At 48.0% G+C, this 27,394-nt stretch overlaps 1 protein-coding gene across 3 annotated transcripts; it reads left to right on the forward strand.

Moving 5' to 3' along the window:
• On the forward strand, positions 1 to 27,394 carry LOC118087254 (fatty acyl-CoA hydrolase precursor, medium chain). Of its 3 annotated transcripts, none has more exons than XM_060275936.1 (15): positions 1 to 93; positions 9,338 to 9,432; positions 12,897 to 13,101; positions 14,350 to 14,494; positions 15,817 to 15,950; positions 16,985 to 17,138; positions 18,497 to 18,601; positions 19,004 to 19,108; positions 19,676 to 19,711; positions 20,898 to 21,038; positions 21,125 to 21,205; positions 21,502 to 21,649; positions 22,885 to 23,016; positions 25,470 to 25,542; positions 27,055 to 27,394. In XM_060275936.1, exons 2-15 carry the CDS (start codon positions 9,363 to 9,365, stop codon positions 27,227 to 27,229), a joined length of 1,704 nt encoding a protein of 567 aa, XP_060131919.1. In that variant the 5' UTR covers positions 1 to 93; positions 9,338 to 9,362; the 3' UTR covers positions 27,230 to 27,394. The 3 variants fall into 3 exon arrangements, with proteins under 3 accessions (XP_060131919.1, XP_034975618.1, XP_034975619.1); XM_035119728.2 differs by lacking the exon at positions 1 to 93 and adding an exon at positions 10,781 to 10,809 and having other exon boundaries at positions 9,240 to 9,432; XM_035119727.2 differs by lacking the exon at positions 1 to 93 and having other exon boundaries at positions 9,233 to 9,432.

Here is a 27,394-nt window from a genome sequence, read left to right on the forward strand (position 1 = left end):
AAAGCGGGCGAGGAGGCTGAGCGGGCGCGCAGGGCGTGTGGAAGATTGCCAGGGCTCTGGGTGGACCTAAGATGCGGGCGGTGGTGTACACAGGTGGGTCCTCTCCAGTCCAGTTTTTTTTTGGGGGGGGCGTGCGTTTCTTCTGTGAGGATAGATAGAGGGATTGCAGCTTTATCCCTACAAACTCAAAAGGCTGTGAGGCTGAGATGGGATTATATCTCTCTACCTATTTCGCTCTGAACTTTTTCCGCGCTTCTAGGTTAGGGTTGGAAACTTCCTTCTCATGGAACTGTGAGTTCATCCACATTGGAGTGTAATGTGGGTTTGAGGTTTAAATACTTCCGTGTCCAATTAATGAATGCATTTACGTTTAAATATAGGAACATAGACCATGAGGATCATCTAAGTGCAAACCAGCCCCCCCCCCCCAGCAATGCAGGAATTTTTCACCCAACATGGGGCTCAAACTCACAACCCTGAGATTAAGAGTCTCATGCTCTACCAACTGATTAATATTATTATCATTTGTTCACAACCTCCATATCCAAGTGGCAGCCCTTACTTTACACCCACTAAATCTGGATTTTCCCGATCCACAGATACTGTATTCTGAAAAGGGAAGAAAATCCAATATAATCCACATATTACCCAATATTGGATCCAGTAAAGAGCACTGTGTGGGCGGGTGGCTGTGGGTTGTTGGTTTTTTGGGGTTTTTTTTTTTTTTTACATACATGGTGACGTTTTGCTGGGTGACATCTATCACTGCCACCCCCACCCACTTCCATTTTGTTTCCACCAGCCCAAAGGATACAGCCTGCCCCTTTATCTCGGTTGTTGATGGAAACATATTTGTTGTGTTTTTATTTTTAAAGCAGCTCTTTTGTGCAGAACTGCTCTTGCACATAGCAGCTGCATTAACATTTCAGCTTTATTTACCCTGGCAGCTTTACATGATGGGAGGCTCCGAATCCTGGCCTGGCTTGGAGCCAGGCAAATCTGGTATATCAGAAAGCTGTATTTCAGCCATAATGATAATGGGAGTCACTCGGTGCCAATGGCCAAAAGTGGGATTAGGAGGTGCCAGCAATTGATCAGTGGTGCCTTTAAAAGTCTCTGCAGGATCAGCTCCACTCAGCAGATCCTTGCCAAAGGCACCTGCAAGCCCCCTTGGGCAGGGTTTCTTCCTTTGAGTTCAAGTGTGGCTGCGGGGGAAGAAAGGGAAGAGCCAGGTGTGTGTTTACAGCTCCTGCTCCTGCTTCTTGCCTTTGAAGCTGGGTCACCCAGCACTGTGGTGATGTTAGGTGAGTGGCGGGTTGGCAGCTGCACCTGCCTGCCAAGGTGGCTCACAAGGGCTGGGATGGGAGCTCAGAATACATCCTGGCAGCCAGATCCTATTCCCTAGCCCTCACCTACAGCTTCATTCAGAGGAGCTGCCAGTGGCAAAGTGTTGCCTGCTCCCTAAGAGTCATCCTAAGTCCAAGAGGAGTGGCTGGGGTGGGTTTGCTTCCACTACTGCCTGTGTGCTTTTGCATATCACTGTGTTTGTTTGGTGTGGGGAGGGCTTGTGTGGGCCGTGTGACTGATAGCATCTCTCCCCTCGAGGGCACCACATGGCAGCGCATGCAAGCCACATGGGTTGTTAACAGCAAGTCTGTGTATTTGTGTAATGGTTCGCCGTTATTACCATTATAAAATTATAAAGGAAACACTGCTTACAACAGTGAGTGCTTGCACACTCTACTCTTACAATGTGTGCGTGTGAAACAGCAAAACACGCATAGGCAGAGAGAGACAGAAGGAATCAAAGAGAGACAGGGTGCCGTGATTGACAGATACGCCACTTCAGCAGGTGCTGAACTTAAAGCCAAAGGTGTGTGTGGCAGCAAGTGATACAGTAATTGTGAGGGACAGGGGATATCGCGAAGTCCCTCCCCTCCTGAGTTCAAGCCCGTCCCCGAGCAAAGGGGAAAGCAGGGAGAGTTCCGATTCCAGTGGGGAAGCAGGAAGTCGTGTCCGAGGCTCAGGCAAGGTAGAGGAGCCAGGGTCCCAGGTGGGACAGGAAGGGGCAAGCAAGGGGGGAAGACCCATCCCTCCAACTCCAGAATTACGCAGGAAGAGGAGGGGCAAGAGGATGGGTCTGCCAAAGCTTTTGTGTTGGAGAAAGACGCGCCAAAAGCCATTAGGAGGTTCTGAAACCGACTGACAACATCGCTCCGTGTAAATAGCAATGACTTGAGCACTGTAAATACGCAGCACCAATAAAAGAATAAAATGCAGAGCTGCGTAGCGTCGTTACTCTGAAGTAGTCCACTCCGGCCACTGTGACAGCAACCTCCTAATCATTTTTGGGCTACTTCGGAGTTGCCGGGATGAGCGTGTCCGAGGCGGAGAAGTGGCGGCAGATCGCTGAGCAAGCCCAGCTAGAACTGCAACAGCTGTCGCTGCAGGCGCAGGGAGAATTGAAGGCAGCTAAAGAGGAGACTAAGAAGGTCCAGGACGACCGGCTACAACTTGCGGAACAGGTGAGAGAGCTCCAGGAAAAAGAGCAGCATTTAAGGGCGGTGGCGGTAGACCTCCAAAACAAGCTGGATGCAGAGAAAAACAAGGCGGGAGGGGCTCCCCAAGTCCAAGTGCTGCCAGGAAGGAGAGCAGGGACCCTTGTAAGCAAGTTCAATGGAGACCCGAAGGAGTTTCAGGGCTTTGAGACTGAGATCGTGTATGCTCTTGAGCTGCACCAGAATGAGTTCCCCGATGATGAGCACAGAGTAGCGTTTATTGTGGAACATCTCACCGGAGCAGCCAGGGAGTGGCTAAGACCATTAATCGCAACCAAGAATCCTTGCATGAAAAATGTCCAACAATTTCTAGAAGGTTTGAGGACGATGTATTCGTCCGATAGTCATTTGGACCAGACTAAGGAGGAACTGCATAATTTACGCCAAGGAAATATGACAGTTCGCGCATATTGGGCGAAATTTACCATGCTGGTGCACAGACTGGGGTGGGTTTTGGATTCGCCTCCCATGCAAGCTGCGTTTTACTTGGGTTTGAGCGAGGAGGTGAAGGATGAACTCTCGAGAGGTCCAAAGCCCAGTACTATGGATCAGCTGAGCAAAGCAGCTCTGGCGGTGGGGGTGAGGCAGGAATCCCGGTGGAACGACAAGCAAGCGACGCGCGCAAAGCGGGCTTGGTTCCCACGGTCGCAGGAGAAGCCACTCCCTCAACAACCCTTTCAGGCCACGCCTGGAGCCAGCCAGGACCAGGAGCCCATGCAGATTGATAGCGCGCGCGCGCGGGCTTTTCAAACCCCAGCGGCGCCAAGACGCAAGGAGGGAAGGGGCGGGAATTGCTTTCTCTGCAACTCACCCCAGCATCTCGTCAGAGACTGCCCACATCGCAGGGAGTGGCAAGGAAAGGCGGGAACGGTGGTGCCCTCCCCCACTGACGCAGCACCACAGCAGGGAAACGGGAAAGCCTGGCTGCAGGAGACAAGGGGCAGCAGCCAGGCACAGTCAGCAGACAACAGCCCCAGCCCGCCCACCCGCACAGAGAGGTGCAGAGCCAGCCCACCCCTCCCAGAGCAGGAGTGGTTCTAGAAGTGACGCTAACGCTCCCAAATGGCTATCCCCTGACGGTCCTCGCCTTAATTGACAGTGGGGCGTCCGCCAACTTCTTCTCGAGAAGCTTTGCAGAAGAGCACCAAATCCAGCTTTTGCAGTTGGATTTTCCTCTGCACGTAGCAACCATTGACGGCAGGGAGCTGCTGGGAGGGGCCATCACACATCAAACCCCCCCCATGAGAATGACGGTGGGAAGGCACTCAGAGACACTGGCGTTCAACGTCACCACCATCTCAGACCCCCCCATCGTCTTGGGCATGAGCTGGCTGGCGCGCCACGACCCCTCCATCAGTTGGCACCAGAGGTGCATCACGTTTGGGTCAGACTTTTGTCTGGAACATTGCATGCAGCACCAACCAGGGGAGGGGCCTCCGATAGCCACGGTGGCCACCATGCATATCAAAGGGGGTGAGGCAATACCCAAGCAGTACTGGGACCTGCAGGAGGTCTTCAGCGAAGCGGAGTCCGACCACCTACCCCCGCACAGGCCTTTTGACTGCCAGATCAACCTGGTGCCAGGGGCGACGATACCCCCAGCCAAGCTGTACACCATGTCAGACCAGGAGCTGGAGGATCTGCGCGCTTTCATCGACAAGAACCTCAAGCGGGGGTTCATAAGGGAAAGCAAGGCAGCAGGGGGCAGCCCGGTCTTCTGGGTGGACAAGAAAGACACGCAACAGCGCCGTCTTGTGGTGGACTTTAGACGGCTGAATTCGGTGACAGAGCCCGTGGCTTTCCCCATGCCCAGAGTGGATGATCTCCTGACAGCGGCACGCAGGGGCAAGATTTTCACCAAGCTGGACCTAAGGGGGGCGTACAACTTGATCAGGATCCGGGAAGGAGATGAATGGAAAACCACGATGTTCACGCCTCTGGGCTCTTTTGAATATCTGGTGATGCCCTTCGGTTTGCAAGGGGGCTCAGCATGCTTCCAGGCCTTCATGCACCACGTCCTGGGGTCCCTCCTCTTCAGGAAATGCTTGGTCTTCCTAGATGACATCCTTATCTACTCGAATGACCCAGTGCAGCATGTGAAAGATGTCAGAGAGGTGTTGCAACGCCTGAAGGAGAACCACCTGTATGTGAAGCTGGAGAAGTGCAAGTTTCACACCAAAGAGGTGGACTTCCTGGGCTACAAGCTGTCAGACAAGGGGCTGGCGATGGACAAGGACAAGGTGCAGGCCATCCTGGACTGGCACAGCCCCAGGACGCGCAAAGATGCCCAACGCCTACTAGGCTTCGCTAACTTCTACAGGAAGTTCATCAAGAACTTCTCTCGCGTTACGGCTCCCATCACGGACTGCCTGAGAGGCAAGCAGAAGTTCAAGTGGACACCAGAGGCGCAAGCAGCGTTCGAAAGCCTCAAGAGAGTGTTCGCCTCAGACCAAAACCTGTTCCATGTGGTGCAGGACGCGCCCCTACGCATTGAGACAGATGCTTCTGAAAAAGCTGTGGGCGCAATTTTGTTGCAACTGGACGCCAACAGGGAGTGGAGACCCTGTGCCTTCTTCTCCAGGAAGCTGACACAGCCTGAACGCAACTACACAGTGTTTGATAGGGAACTTCTTGCGATCTACGCTGCGTTCCAGCACTGGCGACACTTCCTGGTGGGCGCGAAGCACCCCATCCAGGTGTGCACAGACCACAAGAACCTGGAGTTCTGGAGAACTGCCAGGGTGCTCAACCAGCGGCAGATACGGTGGGCAGAGTTCTTCTCGAACTTCAACTTCTCCATCCACTACATCCCGGGGGAGCAGAATGTCAGGGCGGATGCCCTCTCCCGCAAGCCAGAGTACATGGAGGAGGAGGCGCCACCAGCCCCAAGGCACATTTTCCCCCCGTCGGCATGGTCCTGCGGAGCAGCTGTGGTGAGCGAGGCAGAACTCACAGCACTGACGGCAGCGGATGAATTTGCCAACCGCATCTTCAGAGAACTGAGAGGGGGGAGGGAGCAGGCAAAAGACTTTGCAGAACGCAGAGGGCTGCTTTTCTACAAGGGTGCGCTGTACCTACCCACCACCCAGCTTCGACGTACGGTCCTCAAGCAGATGCACGACAACCCTACAGCGGGGCATTTTGGAAGGGACAAAACCGCTCACCTAGTCATGAGACACTTCTGGTGGCCAGGGGTGCGGGAAGATGTTCGAGACTATGTAAGGGGCTGTACCACCTGCCAGCGGGCGAAGGTGGTCAGAGCAGCGCCACCAGGGTTGCTGGAGCCCTTAGCCACACCACACAGGCCGTGGGAAGTGGTGTCCATGGACTTCATCACGGATCTGCCTTCGTCCAGGGGTAAGACTGCAGTGTTGGTGGTGGTGGACCTTATGTCCAAAATGTGTCACTTTATACCGTGTGCCAGGGCAGTCTCGGCAGAAGAGACAGCCAAACTGTTTGTTGATCACATTTTCAGACTGCATGGATTACCTTTAAGGGTTATTTCGGATCGTGGCCGCCAATTTGTTTCCAGGTTCTGGCGGCGGCTCATGAACCTCCTGCAGGTGGAGGTCAGCTTGTCGACGGCTAGACACCCGCAGACCAACGGACAAGCGGAGAGGGTCAACGCCATTCTGCAGCAGTACCTGAGATGCTACGTCAGCCAGCGGCAAACGGACTGGGTGGATCGCTTGCCACTAGCAGAATTTGCCTACAACAATGCAGTGCACGTCTCCACAGGGGTGTCGCCCTTTAAGGCCAATTACGGGCGCGACCTCAGATCTTTCCCAGAGAGGGAGAGGGAGGAGGAGGAGGAGGAGGGCCCACAGGCTGAGGATTGGGCAGAGGAACTGGAGACGGTGCACCAGCAGCTCAGAGAACACTTGGAGAGGGCCAAGGAAGCGTACAAAAAGGGGGCAGATCGCCACAGGCGACAAGGGGAGGTCATCAGGGTGGGGGACAAGGTGTGGTTGTCCTCGGAGGGCCTTCCCACCAGAGGGAGGTGCAAAAAGCTGGCACCCAAAAGGCTGGGCCCCTTCACGGTCACGCAACAGGTAAACCCGGTGGCATACAGGCTGGCACTGCCAGAGGACATGAGGGTGCATCCAGTGTTTCATAGATCGCTGCTGTCGCCGTACAGGGAAAGCAGCAGGCTCCGAGACAGCGAACAAACCCCCGAGGGAGGGGGGGAGAGGGAAGGCAGGGAGCAACTCAATGAGGCCACGGCCATCCTGGATTCAAGGTGGGGGGTGGGGGGACTGGAGTACCTCATGGCATGGGAGGATGCTCCACCGTCCCAGAATGAATGGGTCCCAGCCACTCAGATACAGGAGGAATTCTTGGTGGAAGAATTTCACGCCCTCTTTCCCCACAGACCCAAGCCCTGGCACATGGAAAGGGAGGGGGAGGAGGAGGAGGCACGGGAGAGCAGCTCACCATGGCGCTGGGAAGCGGAGTTTGAGGAACCAGAGGATGAGGTATGGGTGTCACCGAGATCCACCCAGTCAGAGGAAGGAGCAGATTGGCAGAACGTTTCTACCCCCACCAGCTCTGACGCCACGGACTTTTTGGGATTCCCGTCCGCCCAGGCGGAAGGGGGGGGCTCGCAGGACTGGGGGGAGGTATTCACACCAACGGGCTCGGAGAGCACTGAGTTCTTAGGCTTCCAGTCGTCACCGACACATGGGGGGGGCCTGGGGAGGGGTGAAGGAGAGCTTGGGAGGGGGGTGGATGTGAGGGACAGGGGATATCGCGAAGTCCCTCCCCTCCTGAGTTCAAGCCCGTCCCCGAGCAAAGGGGAAAGCAGGGAGAGTTCCGATTCCAGTGGGGAAGCAGGAAGTCGTGTCCGAGGCTCAGGCAAGGTAGAGGAGCCAGGGTCCCAGGTGGGACAGGAAGGGGCAAGCAAGGGGGGAAGACCCATCCCTCCAACTCCAGAATTACGCAGGAAGAGGAGGGGCAAGAGGATGGGTCTGCCAAAGCTTTTGTGTTGGAGAAAGACGCGCCAAAAGCCATTAGGAGGTTCTGAAACCGACTGACAACATCGCTCCGTGTAAATAGCAATGACTTGAGCACTGTAAATACGCAGCACCAATAAAAGAATAAAATGCAGAGCTGCGTAGCGTCGTTACTCTGAAGTAGTCCACTCCGGCCACTGTGACAGTAATGATAAAAACCATCTTTATTGTGTGCTGCTTTCTGTGCTGTGTGGCCCCAGCACATGACACTCCAAGACAGTGACAGCAGCATGCACACAGGAACACTCTGTTTTAGAGGCAGAAGCAAAATAACACAAGATGGGATTCTATAGAAAAAGAGACCTGCTAAACTAAGTCTCTTCATTAAGGTTAATTGCTCTGGTCTGTTAAGTATTTATTTGCAGGGGGCTAAGTTGCTAGAAATTACTACCTGGAGATGCTTCCAGAAAGGGGGCAGGTAGGTCCTCTTCACCTGGCTGGAGGTTATCACATTGGTGAGCATCAACGAACAGTCCCAGGTGACAGTCGAATCTTGAACTGGGCCAGGAAGAGACATGGGGTACTTCCAGTCTGTTGATATTTTGAGGTGGTCTTCAGTCCCATACCAGCAGATTCAGGTTGTGTGGTTAGAGTTGATTTGGTGTTTTTGCTTAATACACTTGCTCCCCGCTCCAAAAACAAAGCAGAAACAAAAACCCTCACACTTTTTGTGATAAGGGATCAGGAAAGGCACACTTTTTGATACAATATTGTATAGCCTCCCTGCAAGCAAATCAGAATGAATGCTCAACAAACAGGATGTCAGCAACCACAGAGGATGGGGCAGTGAAGAGGGGAGCTAGGAACCTCACGGGGAAGCAAGATCTGTTGGGAGTATTTGCGTTGTGAGCCCTTCAATCTTATGCTCAGGCTGCATGTGTGGCTACATAAAACCATATACTGCAAAAAAGGCGCCACTCTGTCTCTAGTGACCTTTATTCTAATGAAAACAAACCTGAGGAATGTGCTGGCACCCCTGAAATATCTCATAGCTTCACGATTGGGTGCCTGTATCGTTTCAACTCTGGCCATAAAAGACATGAATGCTAAATATATGTTGGAATGAAGTTCTGCTTATTGCTGAAGGATGTGTTTAGGACTGTTGCCTTGCTGTCCCATAATTCAGCCTTGCATTCAGTTCAGTGTGAAGGAGCAGCATTACTCTGGCCAAGCTAGGTGTGCTGTTGCCATTCTATCCCAAAGAGGAGTTCTGTGCAGACTCTTGATCTAAATTCAGTGGTCTAACAAAGTTTAGAGCCTTAGCAACAGAGCACTTTAGAAATGCTTTGCATGCATATCATCATGTTGCAATTCTTACAAACAACTTTTATAAGGTCAGTAAATACTATTCCCATATTGCAGATTAGTTCAGGGGTGGCATTGCATAAAAGCCGGAAGTCAACTGAGGGCAACTCAATCTGTGTTCCAAGAGTTCTGCTGGCAAACGAGCACCGTCCCGCATCTTGCAAATCCCATGGTGCTCTAGGAAGTTGAGCAGCACTGGGGGTTAAAAGCAGACAGTGTTCCAGAGTCCAGTCTCCCTTGACAGCCTCCCCCCCCCCTTAGTGGCATTGCCAAAGGAGATGGAGCTGCTGCTGCTGCTGCTGCTGCTGCTGGACCATCTCCAAGCACTGTTGAAGGTTAATTGCAGCCCTTTCCTCTGCAACTGAACTCTCCAGGCATCAGATGTTACACAATTCTTACTGCTTATCTTTGCCAATGCCAACCTTTGCCTGGGTGCATTGAAAGAAGCTGCTTGTGTTTCAGGCATCTGAGTGGGCTGAAGATTTCGATGGCTGGCTCAATGGCTTGGTTGCTCCCTCTGATCCTGGCTTCCTGGGCCACCGTTTTGGCAGCTGAAGGTAGGATTTCAGATTATATATATATATATTCAAATTTGCAAACAATCATCAAGCAAACAAATAAAACAATTTCCATAAGTTCCCTTGGACTTCCCCCCTCCCTTTTGTGGGTCTTTAGGTTAACTTTTTCTTCTGCATCTTCTCTGTTAATCCAGTTCTATTAAATCCCCGATAAAGCCATAGTTCAACATTTAATGGCTATTGTCATTCCAGTCCTACTAATAATTTTAATAGTTTACAATGATTTTTTAAGGTAAGTTATGTATTTCCCCCATTCCTTATTGAAATTTTGGTGTTCCTGATTCCTAATTCTTTCGGTCATTTCTGCATAGTCCATAATAGTGGTGTGGTGGTGGTGGTTTTGGAATGGGGGCTTCTGCCTTTTCTGTTTGGCTGGTCATTGTGCCCAAGAAGGGGAGATTGGCAACTGGATGGTAATTACTTAGATTTTCTGAATCCAAGGAGAGTTGGAGACCCCAAGCAGGCAGAGACCCCCCATCTTGCAAAGAGGCATTAATCAGCTCCCTGGTCCAGCCACCTGCCTGCCTCCCTGCTCATTTTTACCAGCCAAGAAGGGCAAGTATCCAGTGCACAACAGGTTGGAACATTTGCTCCTAAGAGCTCTTAAGTTAATGTCTCCTTAGTCTTACTTTGGGGGACCATGCCCCTTATCCTGTCAAGAATGTATAATTTGATCTTGCAAAAACATATGTACTTACTTTGCAGACCTTACATAACCCCTGCCTGGAACCAATGAAGCTATTTAAGTTAGATCTTGAATTTCGAAAGCTGCCGTAGATATTATTCCATCTATCTCAGGGCTGTTTACACTGGGCTTATCCATGCTTAGCTTTTGCCTGCTTCTTTAATGCTCTGTGTCCGAGCGTTTGTTTGTTTTCTTTGCCCCAAGCTTTCTCCATTTTGTCCACCTCTGGTAACAAGACACCACCACCGCCAGTGGAGACTGCACTCGCCCTCCAGCAGTCTTCCGGTTATGGGTAGGGTTGCCAGACTCAATAGAGGATGGGACTTCTGTGCCTTTAATTGCCCTGCTCTCTTTTGAGTCTGGAAACCTTAAAGAGAAACCAGCAGACCCTTTGCTTGGAAATTAAACAAAGGGTCTGCTGGTTTCTCTTTAAGGTTTCCAGACTCAAAAGAGAGCAGGGCAATTAAAGGCACAGAAGTCCCGTCCTCTATTGAGTCTGGCAACCCTAGTTATGGGAAGCTGGTGCATTGTTTGTGTGTTTTAATGCGCATTTCCCCAAGACCAGCGAGCGCCTTTACTCAATCTCTCTCTCTCCCTCCCCCCCACCAACCTCTTTTTTTGGGGGGATTTGTTTGTTTGTAGATGGGCTTCTCCACCTGACTTGTGTCGAGGTATGCACCCGACAACTTTGGGGTCCCCCCCGAAAAAGGTCAAGAACTCTGGGCAACCCTTTCCTAAAATAAAGCAAAATATTCAACAACAACAACAACAAAGTGTCCCCAGATTCCTTGGGAAAAAATGTGGTAACCATAGTTAGGTCATGTAAAATCTCCAAGGAAGGCGAGTCCACCACCTCTCGTGGGAGTCTGTTCCACTGCTGAACAGCTCTTACTGTCAGAAAGCTTTTCCAAATGCTTATTCGGAATCTCCTTTCTTGCAACTTGAAGCCATTGGTTCGGTCCTACCCTCCAGAGTAGCTATGGTTCATGTCTAGAAAGTGGAGGAAAGGTACATGTGGAGAAGTCCTGGCAGCAGCTCATCAAGGCAGCTGGAGGTTTGGTTCGGGCAGTTAGTTTCCTAACTTCATCATCCCAGGCACCTTCTTCAGAAGTGGAAATGCTGCGGTGGGGGAAGGGTTTGAAGGTCCCTGGACTGTGTGTAATTCTGCCCTTCACTGGGTCTTGACTTGGGGGCAAGTGATGGCTCCAGTGGCTATTTCCCTCTAATGCCCATCCTTTTAGACCTCTGGCTTGTTGAGCCAAACAAGATTTAATCACCCAACATGTCTCTTTGATCCCACAGCTTTCCTGTTCAGCTGGCACCTCAGGTCTAAAATGGCATCATGGCGCCACCTGACAACTTGGAAAGCTTTGGAAGTGGGCATTTTGGGCTCCTGCCTCAGCTGCAAGGTTGCCCCACTTCCAATTCTGACCTGTGAGGCACATTAAGCCCCCAAACCCAGAATTAGAGATGGTAGCAGAGGAGGATGCTGAGGTGCAGAAGGGGAGCTTCACATGGGCCAAGCTCACTTGGGGGGACTCAAACTGGGACTCAGCTACACAGTTGCAAAATAACAACAACAAAATAAAGTTTTAAATGTGCTGTAAAGTGAAATATACAGATAGGACACTAGATGGCGACAGTGAGCTATGCAAAATTCAATGTATTTTCCAAAACTTTTTTTAAAAGCATTTTCCCAGCAGTTTTTTATATGTGTGTAGATTCCACCAGGGATGTAACTCTACTACCAAGACAAGCAAAACTTGCTAAACTGAGACAGCTCTTGTTGTTTTGTATGCTGAAGCCCTAATCGGTTGCATTTACAATCACGTTCATGCTGCCAAATCACACAGTCTCTTCCCGCTGCTGTTGATGCCCAGGATTAAAATATGATCTAAAGGAACACAGAGGGAGGGAGGGGAAGTTACTAAGCAAATTTTGCAGAAAAAAGTGGGGGGTAAAAGAGAAGGGGGGGTGTTCAATCCTCCTGCTGAGAAGGTGGAAGAGGAAGGGGAGCAGTAGGACTGATGTTAAGAAAACATCCAAGGAGAATACAAAACTAGTGCACTGGTTGAGCGAGAAGATTCCAGTGAAGGAAATAGTTCCCAGGAGGGAATCCCAGATAATTACACCATCTGCACTCAGATCTTAGCCAGGAGGAGTGAGAGAGAGAGAGATCTGGAAGTCCTGAGTGGATACACATACTAAGCTTTCAGCAGCCAACAGTGTGGGGTGGGGTGGGGACTAAGGTGACACACATGCCATACTTTTAAAGCACATTTACATCATGTTTTTTCTCCCCAAAGAATCCCAGGAGTTGTTCTGGTGCTGGGAATTGTAGCTCTGTGAGGGGTCTCCCAACAACTCTCAGTGAGTCAGTACACTTAATAAAATATAGTTTCCAGGATTTGGGGGGGGGTAAATGTCTGGTGTGTACCCAACCTAGGTGGCCAGTGAGTCTTCCTCTAATTTATGATTTGATTAAGTAGTAAAAAGGTGCATTAAGTCAGTCAAGGATATCCCCAAAGGAGAAGTTCTGCCTGTCTTGTGGAAAGTGGAGCTTGTGCTGCCTTTGCCTGCATGTGGCCAGAGCAGCATTCCTTCAGGATTCCCAGGCTTTTACAGATGTGAAATCTAACCCTGCTTCTGACACCGGAGAGCTGAATAGTTAGCACTTGCAAGCTTGAAATTCTGCAGCTTCTGTGCAGGAATAGCAACGGTTCTCTGACTCAGACGTTTCTGTTATATGCACACACAGGCCAAAATCCTTCTCCTCCACAAGTGCTTACCAAGAATGGGAAGCTCCAGGGCCAGCAGGTCCAAGTCAATGGTGCTGAGAGAAAGGTGGATGTTTTCCTTGGAGTCCCTTATGCAAAGCCACCTCTTGGGCCGTTACGGTTTTCCCAACCGCAGCCGGCAGAACCTTGGCGCAATCTAAGAGATGCAACTTCCTACCCACCAATGTAAGTCAAGTGCAGGGGAAGTTGGGTCACCCCAAGAAAGTATTACATGCTGTCATGGGATTGTTAGAAAAGTTGACCTAACAGAACTTGCTAACCAGGCTGTAATTTTCTGAATCCCCTCTGGATGTGAAAATCCCCTTGGTCAAAATTAAGTGTTACTTTGGCCACTTTCCAGTCCTCAGATAATGGAGGTTCATCTGAGGGATAAATTACATATTTTTGTTAGAAGATCAGAATTTGAGGTCTCTTGGGTGGATGCCATCCAGACCCCACAATTTCTTATCTTTTATTTATTTTTATTAGGTCTATCTAGACCAGGGGTAGTCAACCTTTTTATAGCCTACTGCCCACTAATGCATCTTTCTTGATGGTAAAATTTATTTACCGCCCAACAGTGCTGCAGTAACATGTGGTGTAGAACCCCCTACCGCCCACCTGGAATCCTGAAACGCCCACTAGTGGGCAGTAGGGACCAGGTTGACTACCCCTGATCTTCTAGAGTATTCTAGACAGTGTGTGGCACCTGCAACCTTCACACCAAGCAGGCAGTATCTGAGTGTATCTGAAGAAGTGTGCATGCACACGAAAGCTCATACCAAAATATAAACTTAGTTGGTCTTTAAGGTGCTACTGAAGGAATTTTTTTATTTTACCAAGCAGGCAGGTTACCATGCACTCTGCATGCCAATGAGAAACCTAACTATTTATGTCCCTAATGATTGAATCACCCCCTACAAGGATCCCCCTGGTTTCCCACCAAGAAATTGTTCCCTTTTAAGACAGCATTTCCCTCTTTTTCCGAGTGATGCTGTGCTTCCCCAGGACCCCCCCCCCCCCGCCCCGGCCAATCCTCCATGAAACAAACTACTGTAGTTTCTAAAACAAACTGGCTTTTTAATGGTTTTAAACTGACCAGAATGCTGAAACTTGTGCCACAGCAAAGAGGAGGGCAACAGTCAGCTACTCAGAAGGCTTGTCTTAGAGGCTTGGTGGCCTTTGTTTGGCAGCACCACTTAAAGAAAAGACTATATCAGATCAGGCGAGGACAGGCTGCCGCCCTGGGTTTTCGTCCTTTGTTGGCATTCTCCAACAAAGCAATTCACGATAATTGCTTCCCTCCATGCATTAAGTCATGCAACACTTTGCTTCCTCTCTACTCAGTTGGTGTTTGCTGACGGTCAAACATGAGAAGCTTTTTTCGCACTGTGTGTACTGAATTAGTTTATTTCTTTTATTTGCTTTGTCAAGGTGTCTGCAGGACCCGGAGATGGGACAAATGCTGTCAGATATGTTTACTAACAAAAAGGAAAAGGTCTCTTTGAGTATTTCTGAGGATTGCCTGTACTTAAACATCTTCACCCCGGCTCATTCTGACAAGAACAGCAAGTTACCAGTAAGTCATGTTCTTCTTCAGGGCTTTTCACTCCCTATTATGTGTCTTCCCCCCATTCCAAATATTTTATTTCATACAAGAATTTACAGAAATTTACAAAAGTTACCATGAACAAACCAAAAATACAATAAATGATAAATAATCAATACATAATGGAAATCAATTTTCATCTCTTCAGACACCCCCACCACCCGTCCTACCACCCACCCTGCTGTGTTTTCCAGCCAATCTTATATTGCGCTCCCCCCCTATTTCTTTACTCATATATAGACCTATATCCATACTATCCATTTTGATATTCATTTATTTGAGCCTTCATAAGTCTACTGAGAGTTCGGCATTCTCCACAAAACTTGCTATATAATCTATGCTGGTCGAGAACCGTAACAATAACTAACTAACTAACTAACTAACTAACTAACTAACTAACTATCTAACTTCGAATTTTTTTCTATCTTTATCCTTTTTTTTCATTTATTCCTTTTATTTCTGCTATTTTTGTTGCCAAATTATAATATGATATCATTTTTATTTTCCAATCCTCTTTGCTAAGTATCCTATCACTCTTCCAGTTATTTGCTATAAGTAGTCTATCTGCTGTTGTCACATAACTCCCTATTATGTGTCGGGGCTTTTCACTCCCTATTATGTGTCTTGGCCAAGCAGCCTGCCAAATGTACTCCACATCTATATACTGTAAACCAGGCTTCCTTAACCTTGGCCCTCCAGATGTTTTTGGCCTACAACTCCCATGACCCCTAGCTAGCAGGACCAACAGGAAGCCTGCTGTAAACATATGAAGCCTTAAACAGCTCAGGATCCAACTCTTGAAGGAATCAGAAAATCAGGGAATCTAAAGAGTTGGAAGGGACCTAAGGATCATCTAGTCCAACCCCCTGCAATGCAAAAAAAAATCTCAGCTAAAGCATCCATGACAGATGGCTATCCAACCTCTGCTTAAAAACCTTCAAGGAAGGAGAGTCCAAAACCTCCCAAGGGAGACTGTTCCACTGTTGAACAGCTCTTACTGTCAGAAAGCTTTTCCATCTGTCTAGTCGGAATCTCCTTTCCTGCAACATTCGTGTGCATCCTACCCTCCGGAGCAAGAGAAAGGAAGCTTGCTCCCTCCTCCATGTGGCAGCCCTTCAAATATTTGAAGATGGCTATCCTATTTCCTCTCCTCTTTTCCAGGCTTTTCCAGGCTCTTTTCCAGGCTAAACATACAAGTGAAACATGACATCAGACACACTCTGAACATTTTATTTGGCTCTGGCGGGGCAGGTAACTCAGCACAAGCCCTGAATTCTATCCTTTGCTTTCAGGTGATGGTCTGGATCCATGGAGGAGGATTATTGGTGGGTGCAGCGTCCACATACGATGGGTCTGCGTTAGCGGCTTTTGAAAACGTGGTGGTGGTGGCGATCCAATACCGGCTGGGCATTCTTGGTTTTTATAGGTAAGATGTTTGCCCTAAGCTCCTTCGAGGCTACCAGGGCTGGGCGGAGGGACACAAAGGAGCTTGGACTGTGCTTTTTCAGGATTGCAGCTTTCGTGTCCCTGTTCTGCCGTCACAACAACTGTGAAGCAGAAGAGACACTAGAGCTCGTGGCCTGAGGCTAAGTGGGGATTTGAACCTGGATTTCAAGCCCAGGTCTCTAAGACTGGCTGTCAGTGACTGGGCAAGTGGAACTTCTATTCAGAAACTCACATCTCCCGCAACACCCCTTCCTCCCCTCCAATGTGCATGTGGTCAAATTTAGACACATCCAGTGAGACATCATTGCTTCTGGAGAGGCTGCTTCATTTCAGGGTAACCAGATTAAAAGAAATTACTGCAGGGCATTTTCTCATTGAATACCCATGGGTTGGTTTTGTATTGTGACTGCTTTTCAAAAAGTTAATCAGGTTTGGCAGATCTTCTGTCTGTGCACCAATGGGGGAGGATGCTGTGCTGCATCTACACACACACACACACACACACACACACACACACGCACACCTCCCAGGCTAAGATTGGATTGGATTGTTCCTTGTCATGTCTGTCCTCTTAACATCTGCATGCGGGCATAACATTTGAAAGAGGGTCTCTGCAAGCAAAGATTCAATGCATACAAACACAAATTGCACTATGAATTTCTGGATGATATATGTGTTGTGGATTGTGTTGCTCTGGGCCACGTGTGTTGCATTTGACATACGCAATGCAGTCCCTTCATGCAAATGTTACAGCTGTCTACACATGTCCAGGATGACAGGCATGCTGTGTGGGGTGGAACATTACCTGAACTGGTTTAGTATTGAGAACAGGTACTGTTTAGCATTAGAACATTTGAAAGTTTGCAGTTCAGCCAGGAGAATCTCTCCTTTCGATTTGCTTTTCAACAACACGAAAATAAGGAATGCTGACTATTTCCTTTTGTAGACGGCTTCTATTCTGAATCCCCAAACGCCATCTTAGCCTATCATTTCTGTGCTTCTTTGTCATTCCAGTACTGGTGATGACTTTGCACGTGGAAACTGGGGCCTCCTGGATCAAGTGGCAGCTCTCCAGTGGGTCCAAGAGAACATTGCAGCCTTCGGAGGAGATCCTGGATCAGTTACTATATTTGGAGAGTCTGCAGGTGGATTCAGTGTTTCTGCCCATGTAGGTTCATGGGGATCATAGCATGTGCCATTTAATTTATGATTCATTTTTTGTTCATAGAATTTCCAGGCCTTCTATTGCAAGTGATTAGCTACAAAACTAAACAAATTTTACATTTGTTATATTGTTCCATAAACCTAAGATTAATAATGTGAAGAAACTATCCTGAAAACAACTCAAGAGAGTGTTTTAATTGAAATGTTGCATTAAAAAAAACTGGAATAGGAAAGCTTATAAAACAAAATGGGCAACTGATAATGAAGGCAATTTTTGCAAATTAATGTCACTCTGAAGCAGTTTAATTTGAGAATAAACTTATACTGGATTTCTATTACTCAGATAGAAATTGGAAAAAGCATATTTAACCTTCTAACAGTTAGTGGTTCTCTAACCAGCCCCGCACTCCCAGGCTCTGAACTGCCATGACTAATAGTGAAATGTGGGGTGGGGTTCAAGGCCTGGCCCTGCTTATGAGCCAAGCTGGTGACACCTGTTTCATACCCTCCAATATTTCTCCATAAAGATTCCATAAAGATTCCATAAAGATAATCTCACTATTTATACCCCACACATCTTACTGAGTTGCCCCAACCATTCTGGACAGCTTCTAACATATATAAAAAACATAATAAAACATTAAACATTTTTTTTAAAAAAAAAACCCTTCCCTATACAGGATTGCCTTCAGATGGCTCGGGAGTCAAATAACTCCATACCCTCCAACATTTCTCCAATGAAAATAGGGACATCCTGAGGAAAAGAGGGACATTCCGGAATCAAATCAGAAACCGGGACGGCTTCTCTAAATCAGGGACGTCTCTGGAAAATAGGGACACTTGGAGGGTCTGCTGTTTGGGGTAACATTCAAAGGGCAACAAATGGTGCCACATGCCAAGGAGGCTGTCTCTCTGGGGGAGACCCCCCCTCCCTGCTTTGGTGGGTAACAATTGAACCTAGGAAGGTTTGAAGTGTGTCAGAATTGCTAATCATCCACATTAAGGGTCAAAGTAGCTAATGCGCTGGTTTTCAAACTTCTTTTTGGCAGAGCTTCAGAATATTGGATTGGATTGTAGACCACTCACATAGTTAATGCAGGGCTCTGGCCCAGTGTGTTGGGGCCCACTGTTGCTCCCCTTAACTGAGGGTGTGCCATAGTTCTGACACTCTCACCTGTGCCTGCACTTTGGAGGGATGAGGCCCAGGGTGAAGGCGGCATTACAGATCTTCTCGCTGAGAAGACCCTGAGGAAGTCCAGCACCCCTCAGGAGGAATGTTTGGGCATTGCCACCCTTTTGGAAATAGGAGTGATATGGCAAGGTTGTGACTGGAATGTCTGCTTTCCCTGCTTCCCTTCACAGGTCTTATCCCCTCTGTCAAAGGGTTTGTTCCACAAAGCCATCTCTGAAAGTGGCGTTTCTGTTATGGAAGCTCTCACAGAGGTTAATCAACAAGAGTTTGCAAAGGTCAGTGTTTGAAAATAGCCCTGGTAATATAGACGGAATTGGCGAGGGAGGGCAGCTAGAGCTGAGCGTGTGTGCTGGTCCAAGGAGTTGCCTTTTGGAGCTGTGTTGCACTTTCTAAAACCAAAAAACCAAAACATGAAGTGGCCTGTTTCATAGGGTGACATGCAACTGTCTCAGGGTTCTTACACCTGTCTCAGGATGTGTGTGGGGGGGTGCGTGTGTTGCACACTTGGTTACTGTGCATGGCGTTGAAGCGTTCTCCTCTGCCATCCTCTGCTCCTTTTGTTTACACCTCGCTGTGTCCACACAAGTATTAAAAATATTTGTGCTTCTCCTGATGGAGCAGAACGGCCTGTTCTTTCCGATGCTCAGCCAGGACTGGTTTCTTTCTCATGGTTGCAGAAAATTGCTGCCACCGCTGATTGTCCAACATCCAACTCAGTCGAGATGATTCGTTGCCTCAAGGGAAAGACAGAGAACGAGATCCTACAGGCGACTCTCAAGATGGTAAATGTGCAGCAATCTGATGCTGCCCTCTGCATAGATAGAGAGATAAAAGTTTTGATAGAGGTTAAGGAATCTCAGAGTGGAACTAGATGGAGAGATGATGATGATAATAATAATAATAATAATAATAATAATAATAATAATAATAATAATGGCGCAATCATTTTTAGTCCTCCTATCCTTGTTCCATCACTGCATGAGAATCGAGCAGGCTTAGTGGCCATGAAACGTTACTAGTTGGGAGGTGGGAAGCACTACAGGTAAGGGAGCAGGGAGAGAGTAGAATGCCCTGTGTTAGTGGAGCTCCTCACACCTTGGAGCCTGTCCAGCAGGCTGGCAGCACAAGCCCAGAAGAGAAGCTGCTCCTGCAAATGTCCCGCTGGTTGTTTAATCCTCTTCCTTCCAAGGCAGCATCTGCTCCTGGGGCTTTGCCCTCTTCTGCCCTGTGCACCCATTGTTTTCCTATGGGTGGGACAATTTATCAGTGATTTATGTCTGCAGACCTTTCAATAGGAAAAAGACCATGTGACACCTGTCCTCTCCCCTTCCCCCTTCCTGTGATTGCAGGATTTAACCAGAATCCATCTTGGCGCAGAAGAAAAAGTGAGTAAATCAACGGGATGAGGATGGCCTGAGGGGAGGGAAGCAAGTGAAGAACACTTACCATGAGAACAGGCACCAACAGCAGCCGACTGAGGGCAGCTCTAAGCCTGCTTCTTTTCCAAACTGCAGGCGAGAGTTCTCTGCACCTCAGGATCCATAAATCGAATCCGGGTGCACACTTTTATGTGCCTGGATGCGCCCCCCCCATTCTGTGTAAAGATAAGAGTCACGTCCATTGCTCTTCCCCCCTTCTGCATCTGCCCCCACCTACTATTGGCATCGGCTCTCAGAAGGCTGTTTATATGGCAATGTGGCCCTCAAGCTGAAAAAGACTCCCCAGCTCCATTTTGTAAGATGGCCTGTAATCTTGTTGATGTTAAGTACCAGCATCCTAGTTCTTCTTCTTCTTCTTCTTCTTCTTTTTAATGGAACCGGACCTCTTTGTACAGGCGTGGCCTAATTTAAAATGTTCCCTGGTGCCCCCAAAATTGAAACCACCCCTCTTGACATATCTGGCTCTGTGCATTAATGATACCTCAGCTTCACCTACCTAGCTGGCCCTGTGCATAGAACAGACAGCATTTCTGAGGAAGCAGCCTTGGATTTGGACTTCCTACTTAACAAGCTAAACTTTGCTCCCCCACAAGGCTACCTCTCCCTGTGTCATTGGTGCCAAAGGGCACCACTGGGAATTGTAGTTCTGTGAGAGAGATAAGCTACAGTTCCCAAGAATCTTTGGGAGCGGGGAAATGTGCTTCTAAGATATGGGTGTGGGTGTGGGTGTATGAAGCCTGAGATAGTCATCTTGTGCCATTTGATGCTGCAAAACCTTCCCTTCTTGCCGCTGATGGAGAGGTAGGCTTCTGCAGAAGACAAAGCCTGGGGCAGTAGCTCCTGATCCAGCTCCAGTCTCACAGAACAGCCCATGGAGCCCCACCCAGCTGGCTAAACAGAGCCAGCCTGGTCAACCAGGGCTGGCCCTTTTCTCGTGGACTTTTCATGGCATTGACCCTTTTGTGGGTCACAAACAGGCTTCATCACAAGAATTGCCTCCTGCCTTTAAGAGCAAGAGGAAAATCAGAACATTGGACATATTTATGTTAGGCATAAATGAAAGTTCCAGCCCTGAAGACGGAAGCAAAAGCAAATAACTGGTTGTTGTTGTTTTATTCCCTCCTCCCTCCAGCACATTGTGTTCTACATTGCAAGTGTTGATGGTGTATTTCTTCCAAAACACCCTAAGGATCTCCTTGAAGAGAAAAGGATCAATAATGTTCCATACATCATAGGTGTCAATAATCATGAAGCGGGATGGCTTATTCCTAATGTAAGACATTGTGTATTTTATTGCACCTTTCTGGAGCCCCCTAGTGCTCACATCTAGAACTAGAAGCTCTGTTTCTCCTCCTTTAGATGCTGCAGTTGCCGGATGCCACGAAGGGGCTTGACAGAGAGACGGTCACTCTTGTGCTGCGCAGCTCAGAGCAAATCTTGGTAAGGGGGTTTCTCAGACTGATTGACTTTCTCATGTCATTAGCCGTACTTTCCCCAAGTGAATTGTTGCTTGGGGTGGCAAGGAGAAGAGAGGCTTTATGGAGATGCTTTATATCTACTGGCAGCTTTCTGGCCGTCTAAAGAATTCTTTTGAGCATCTTCATCAAGGGGATGGCAGGGAAGGGAAATTCCCGGCAGAAGGGAATACGTAATGTGGTTCTGTGTTGCCCTTGTCCTTGATTATGGGGGAAGCTATGTTTTCAATAACTCTTCCTGCCTTTATCTGCCCATTGCAGGGTGTCGCTCCGGAACACGTTCCTATAGTTGCCAACGAATATCTGAAGGATGTTAGTGACCCTGTACAGCTCAGGGACCAACTTTTTGAGCTGCTAGGAGATGTGGTATTTGTTGCTCCAGCCATCCTAACAGCGAATCTCCACAGAGGTCAGTTGCTGTCAGAGTTGCTACATCACAGGTGGCCTTTGCTGGGCCAGTAGAAGCAAGCTAGCTGCTCACTGGGAATGAGGCATAAATTGGGATTCGTTAGGATTTCAACATGAACCTCACCAATTCACACTTTCTGAAACAAATGTACAAAGTGAAACATAGCTGACATTCAAAATTAGCATTTCTCCCAATTTTGTGATGCAATTCTCCCACCAAATAGTGTGTGCGTCTGGGGAAAGTTTGAAGGAAAAAAATCCATATATTAGTGTCACATAAAAATGCATTCTGTTAGAATAAATTGCTTGCAAAAATGTGTCATTAAGAGAAACGTGCACTAAAAAGCTTGTGGATTTTCATGAGAACTTAACAAAAACATTTCAAAAAATGTGGAGCGGCTTCCCCCCGAATTGATTACCTCCTCCATCCAAGATGTCTCCACTCATGACAGCTGCAGATGCTGAGCCCAGGTTTGTTGGTGTGTGAAGCATTTATTTGCTCCCACCGCTGAGCTGCTGGCCTTCAGCATTCACTTCCTGTGGGCTGTGGCTCTCTCTATCAGGAACTCTGGTTTTCAGTGTGAAGTCTGCGAAATAGTGGGTATGCTAGTTGAGAGAACATCCCCTGGAACCTCCACAGCTCATGGAAAGAAGTCAAGAGTCTAGGTAAGTTCCAAGAGTTACTGAGCCCAAGGAAAGGCTTTTCTTTCTGGTTTTGTATATAACTTATGTGCTCCAAACTCAAGGTCTGAATGCTATGAAGAGTTTTTAAATGGAGATGAAAGCATTTTGACAGAGGCTTCACTTTCCTTGGATGCACACACACACACTATTTTTTGGTCCCACTGTCACCTCTGGTTTTGGAAACAATTAAAAACTCTTCAAAGCCTCTTTCTCCAGAGGCAAAGTGAAGTGAACACCTGCCCCACAAGCAGTGACCCCCCTTCAAACTGTCATCAGCTCTCTGAAAAATGACTTCCGGTTCCAGTTCCAAAATCAAGAGTGGGGAATTAAAACTGGCTCACAGACTGAATCCAGAACTTCTCCCCCACAGCAGACCATTCTGGACCCAAATGGAAAGGTTTTTGTAAATAAATAAATAAATTTTAGTTTTCCTTCTGTCTTCTTCCACCAGCCACTCACTCAACATGTTGCTTTGTTGTTTTTTTTTGGGGGGGGGGGGATAATGTGCCAGAGATTGCCCCCTTCTAACAACGTCTTTGTTTTGTTTTCCAGATGCTGGCTACCCGACCTTTGTGTATGAATTTCAGCACCGTCCAAGTTCATCCCTGGGCTTTAAACCGGACTATGTTAAAGCGGACCACGGTGATGAAATTGTCTTTGTCTTCGGGAAGCCTTTCTTAGCAGGTGAGGTGCTTCTGCTCTCTAAAACTTTTTACATTTCATTTTTAGCAATTAATGATATTTTGGTTTCGTCTGCAAACGATGGGCATGTAATCACATCTAAACAGGATGTTTAAACCTCGGGATTGCTGGTGGTCACAGAGGGGCTGCGGGTGGCCGCATTCTGAAGACTCTTAAATTGTTGTCAGAGGCTGATCCACATGCAACTTGTTAACAGCAGTCAGTTTTTAAGGTTGTGAAGGTATGAGCCGCCGTCGCCAATCCAACACTTCCCACCCCTCTCTCTTCTGGTCCTGGCATCCCAGCATTGATTGCATGAGTGACTATCAAGAGGAGTGAAGTTATGGAGGAAAGCTGCAGGAGTTCCATTTTCACCAAGCAGTGAAGGTCTTTCGAAGCTTGTCTCCCTAATTACGGTGTGGTATGCTGGTTTGACAGCCACGGACAGAGAGTCCCTAAGGAGGGGGGTGAAGACAGCACACGATATCGTGGGCTGTCCCCTGAGTCCGCTAGATGTTATCACGGGAGACCGTTGTCTCAGAAGAGTGAGGAACATTCTCAGGGATGACTCACACCCTGGCCAGCACCTTTTAAATCTCCTCCCCTCCCGCCCATGATATAAGCTGCACCAACAGGTTAAAGAACAGTTTCTACCCACGGGGCCGTGAGGCTGCTGAATGGAAGACATCAACATTGCAGCTGACATTCAGGGTTGCTGGTAACTGAGAGATTGGGGGGGGGGAAGGGGCTCGTTTAATCTCACTGTAAACAAGTGGTACAGTGACAATAAAGTATTTCTATTTCTAATCTCTAGGACTCCTTAGTGAGTATCTTGTGACTCCAGCTGCAATCAAACAGAACAAAAGTGACCTACACTATTGGCCAAAATTGTGGAAACCTTTTGGGAAAAGTGTATTTCTGAGGTTTGATGGCTCATAACACCACTTCAGGCCCAGCTCGCCCATTGACTCTAGTGACGCGTTGCGCCAGGGCACCTGGGCGATCAGGGGGCACTGAGGGGCGCCCCAGCAAGTGGGGGAGCTGCGCGGCGACCTCCCTTTTCCCTCCACCAGCCGCGCCGGGAGAGCAGGGAGGGAAGCGAGCGGAACAGGGGCACTAGGACCCCGTTCCGCTCTGCAGCGCCAGGGTCATCCCTCACCCCGGCGCTGCGTTTCATTGGTAGAGGCGACGCCACATGGCAGCACCTCTACCAATGAAACGCAGTGCCCTGTTGGCGGGAAGGAAATGGCTGTGGATCCAGCAAGCGCTGGAGTTGCGGGAGACGGCCGGGAAGGCCCCGGCGCGACCCGGCCTGCCCAGGCACCCCGGCCCGCTGGGAGAAGGGAGGAAGGCCACGTGGAGCAGCGGTGCCCCTCCCCCACTTAATCCGGCATCGGACAGACGGGCGGCCTCCGGCACAGCGCAGCCCCACTGTAAGGTGTGTGGGCCGCCGTGAGGCTCCCCCCGCCACCCGGCATGCCAGGTAAGAGTTGTTTTTTTAAAAAAAGAGTTGGGGGGCGCCCGAGGGAACCCTGCACCAGGGCGCCCAATGACCTTAAGACGGCCCTGCACCCTTTTTTGGAGTAATACCATAAAATTATATATCAATGGAAAGATAATTTAATGAAGAATATAATGCAGCAAAGTTTGTTCAATTATCTGTATTCTATCAAATATGCAGTAGCTTTCCTTCATTTGAATGTAGCCAATGAGCATGAGTGCTTAGAGAGCCATCTAACTTTGGAAATACACTTTTCCCAAAAGGCTTCCACAATTTTGGCCACTAGTGTATTAAGGGCTAGGTGGCCTGTAGCAATGTATACCAATATGATCTAACTCATTTTTTTCTGTTGTACCCCCTCAAGAGCCACTCTGTGTGTTATGAAGCTATTATTGTTACGCAAGAGAAACTGAATTATTTCTGTATACAGGCTGAGCATAAGGGCTCATAGCATTAACACTCTACCTCCCCATTAGGTTTCCAAGAGGATCTCCAAAGCCTCGTCTTTGGTTTCACAGAGAGCAAGAAACCAGCCACCCAGTCCTATAACAATATTTTATATTGCCCTTTTGTTGTAGATTTTTATTATTGTGATAGTATTATTGTATTGCATTTTTGCATTTTTGCATGTGATATACATAGAAAAGGTAGAAAAGGTAAAGGACCCCTGGCCAGTCAAGTCCAGTCAAAGGCGATTAAGGGTGTGTGGCTCTCATCTCACTTTCAGGCCAAGGGAGCCGGTGTTGGTCCACAGCTTTCCAGGTCATGTGGCCAGCATGACTGAATCGCTTCTGGTACAGCGGAACACCATGGTTGTATCCAATGGGTGAAATTCAGTGAAGCTTTATTCAGAGTAGACCCACTGCAATTATTAATTTACTCTGAGTAAAAGTTGAAAACTATCCCATAATCTTTAAAAATGGTTTACATCTATATTTTTGACTCTTGTCTGCAGGTGATGCTACAGAGGAAGAGAAAAGGCTGAGCAAAACGGTTATGAAATATTGGGCTAATTTTGCTCGCAGTGGGTGAGTAATAGAATAGAATAGAATAGAATGCTGATGTTGTGTTACTGTAATATAGGCCTTTTTGAACCAGTGGGTGCATTTTGAATTTTGAGAGAATGTTATGGGCAAAAGTCACAAAATGGCTGCCATGAGGGTGTGGCATAACACAAATGCCATAACACAAAATTAAACCACAGTCATTGCTCCTTTACTCTCTCTCTCTCACACACACACTCCTCCAGGGAAACCTATTGCTTAGCCTGCGAAGCCAGCTACAGTATATCCTGCTAGCCCTCGTTGTGGAGATACAGCTGTTAAAGGCAGAATAACCCTGTTTTTTCTCTCCAGTGTCAATCCTACACTAAAGTCTAGGCTGCCATCAGATACCCACTTACCTGGAAGTAAGCTCCATTAAACACTTACTTTGAAGGAGGCATATAAACCCTTGTACTGTAAGTGAAAATATAGCAAATTCTTAAGGAGGGCCTGGCCTCCAGCTCCTGCAGAACAGGAGACATACCTTGGCCTCTTTGAAAAAAAATTCACCATTTGATTTTGCCATTTTGGGTGAGGAATTATTTAACATTCACACACACTTACTGTGTAGTATTTGCAGTAAAATAACTTCTAGGTGGGGGCCCACCACAGAAAAAAAATGCATCCCTGTTGCTGGAGAAAAAGGAAGGATAAACTACAGAGATTTCAAGGACCACTAGAAATATGTAAGTGAAGAAAGCACACTAAAGGCAAGTGGACATTAGCAGCTATTTAGGACCCTGGGGATCCTTACTGCATGATGGCCAAACATCTCATTTATCAATCAGAGATCTGACTTCACTTGGCAGATGGAAGATGCCATGCTGGCTCATTTCAGACAAATTACTTAAAATGATGCCTGCACATTTTGGTTGATAACTTTCTTTTTAGGAAGATCAGAGACTACCTGAATAAAAAAGATTGGAAGTTTGGAGTCCAGGGACTCCAACAAGTGTTTGCACATAAGGGCTGGTGGCCCCTGTCTTAGAAGATCACAGGATGAACATGAGCCAGTAGTGAGATGCCATTGCTTTGAAAGCTAATGCAATCTGAGGCTTCACTGACAGAATCATGTCCAGATCGTTGAAAACCATATAGAGTCAGTCTATCCTGCATTAGCCAGGCAGCACCTGTAGTCCAGTGTCCAGCTCTGGGTGCTACATTTTAAGAAGGACATTGGCCAGCTGGAGGTTTTGGGGGTGAGTGACCAAGGTGCTGAGAGATATGTTCTATTATAGGCTTAAGGATTTGTCCATGAAGCAAAACCCCTGACCCACAATCAGCGCCATAAAACATAGATTTACACAGCAATATAGGCAGGAGGGTGTAGTGGGAAGAGCACGAGCCTGTTCAGTTGGCTTGTGTGCCTTGCGAGGAGGTCAGGGTCCTACTTCCAGTGAAATGACCCCAAATTGTCCCACCATCACCCTCAAGAGTGAGCATATTTGGGGAAACAGGTCCTGTGGGAAGCTGATAGCCGCTTTTTATGGTTTCTAGGAACCCGAACAGTGCTGGCCTGGTGAACTGGCCCCTGTACGATGCAGCTGAACAATACTTGGAAATAGGCTTAAAGCAGAAGCCGGCAAAGAAGCTGAAGGAGCAAGCGGTTAACTTTTGGACCAAGACCTTGCCTGAAAAAATAGCTGAAAGCCAAAGGCGAACTGAATTATAAACCCTTAACCAGGCTCAGGTTGCTCCAACACAGGAGATACTTTTTGTTTCACTGGAAATGATTTCACAGAGAATTGTTATCCACAGTTTGACGTTCGGTCAGTTATTGTCCATTGCCCACCAATTTGTTGACCACTAACAAAATATAGATGGGGTTCTGATTACA

This window comes from Zootoca vivipara, chromosome 6 (genome assembly GCF_963506605.1).
Source record: "Zootoca vivipara chromosome 6, rZooViv1.1, whole genome shotgun sequence".
Taxonomy (NCBI): domain Eukaryota; kingdom Metazoa; phylum Chordata; class Lepidosauria; order Squamata; family Lacertidae; genus Zootoca; species Zootoca vivipara.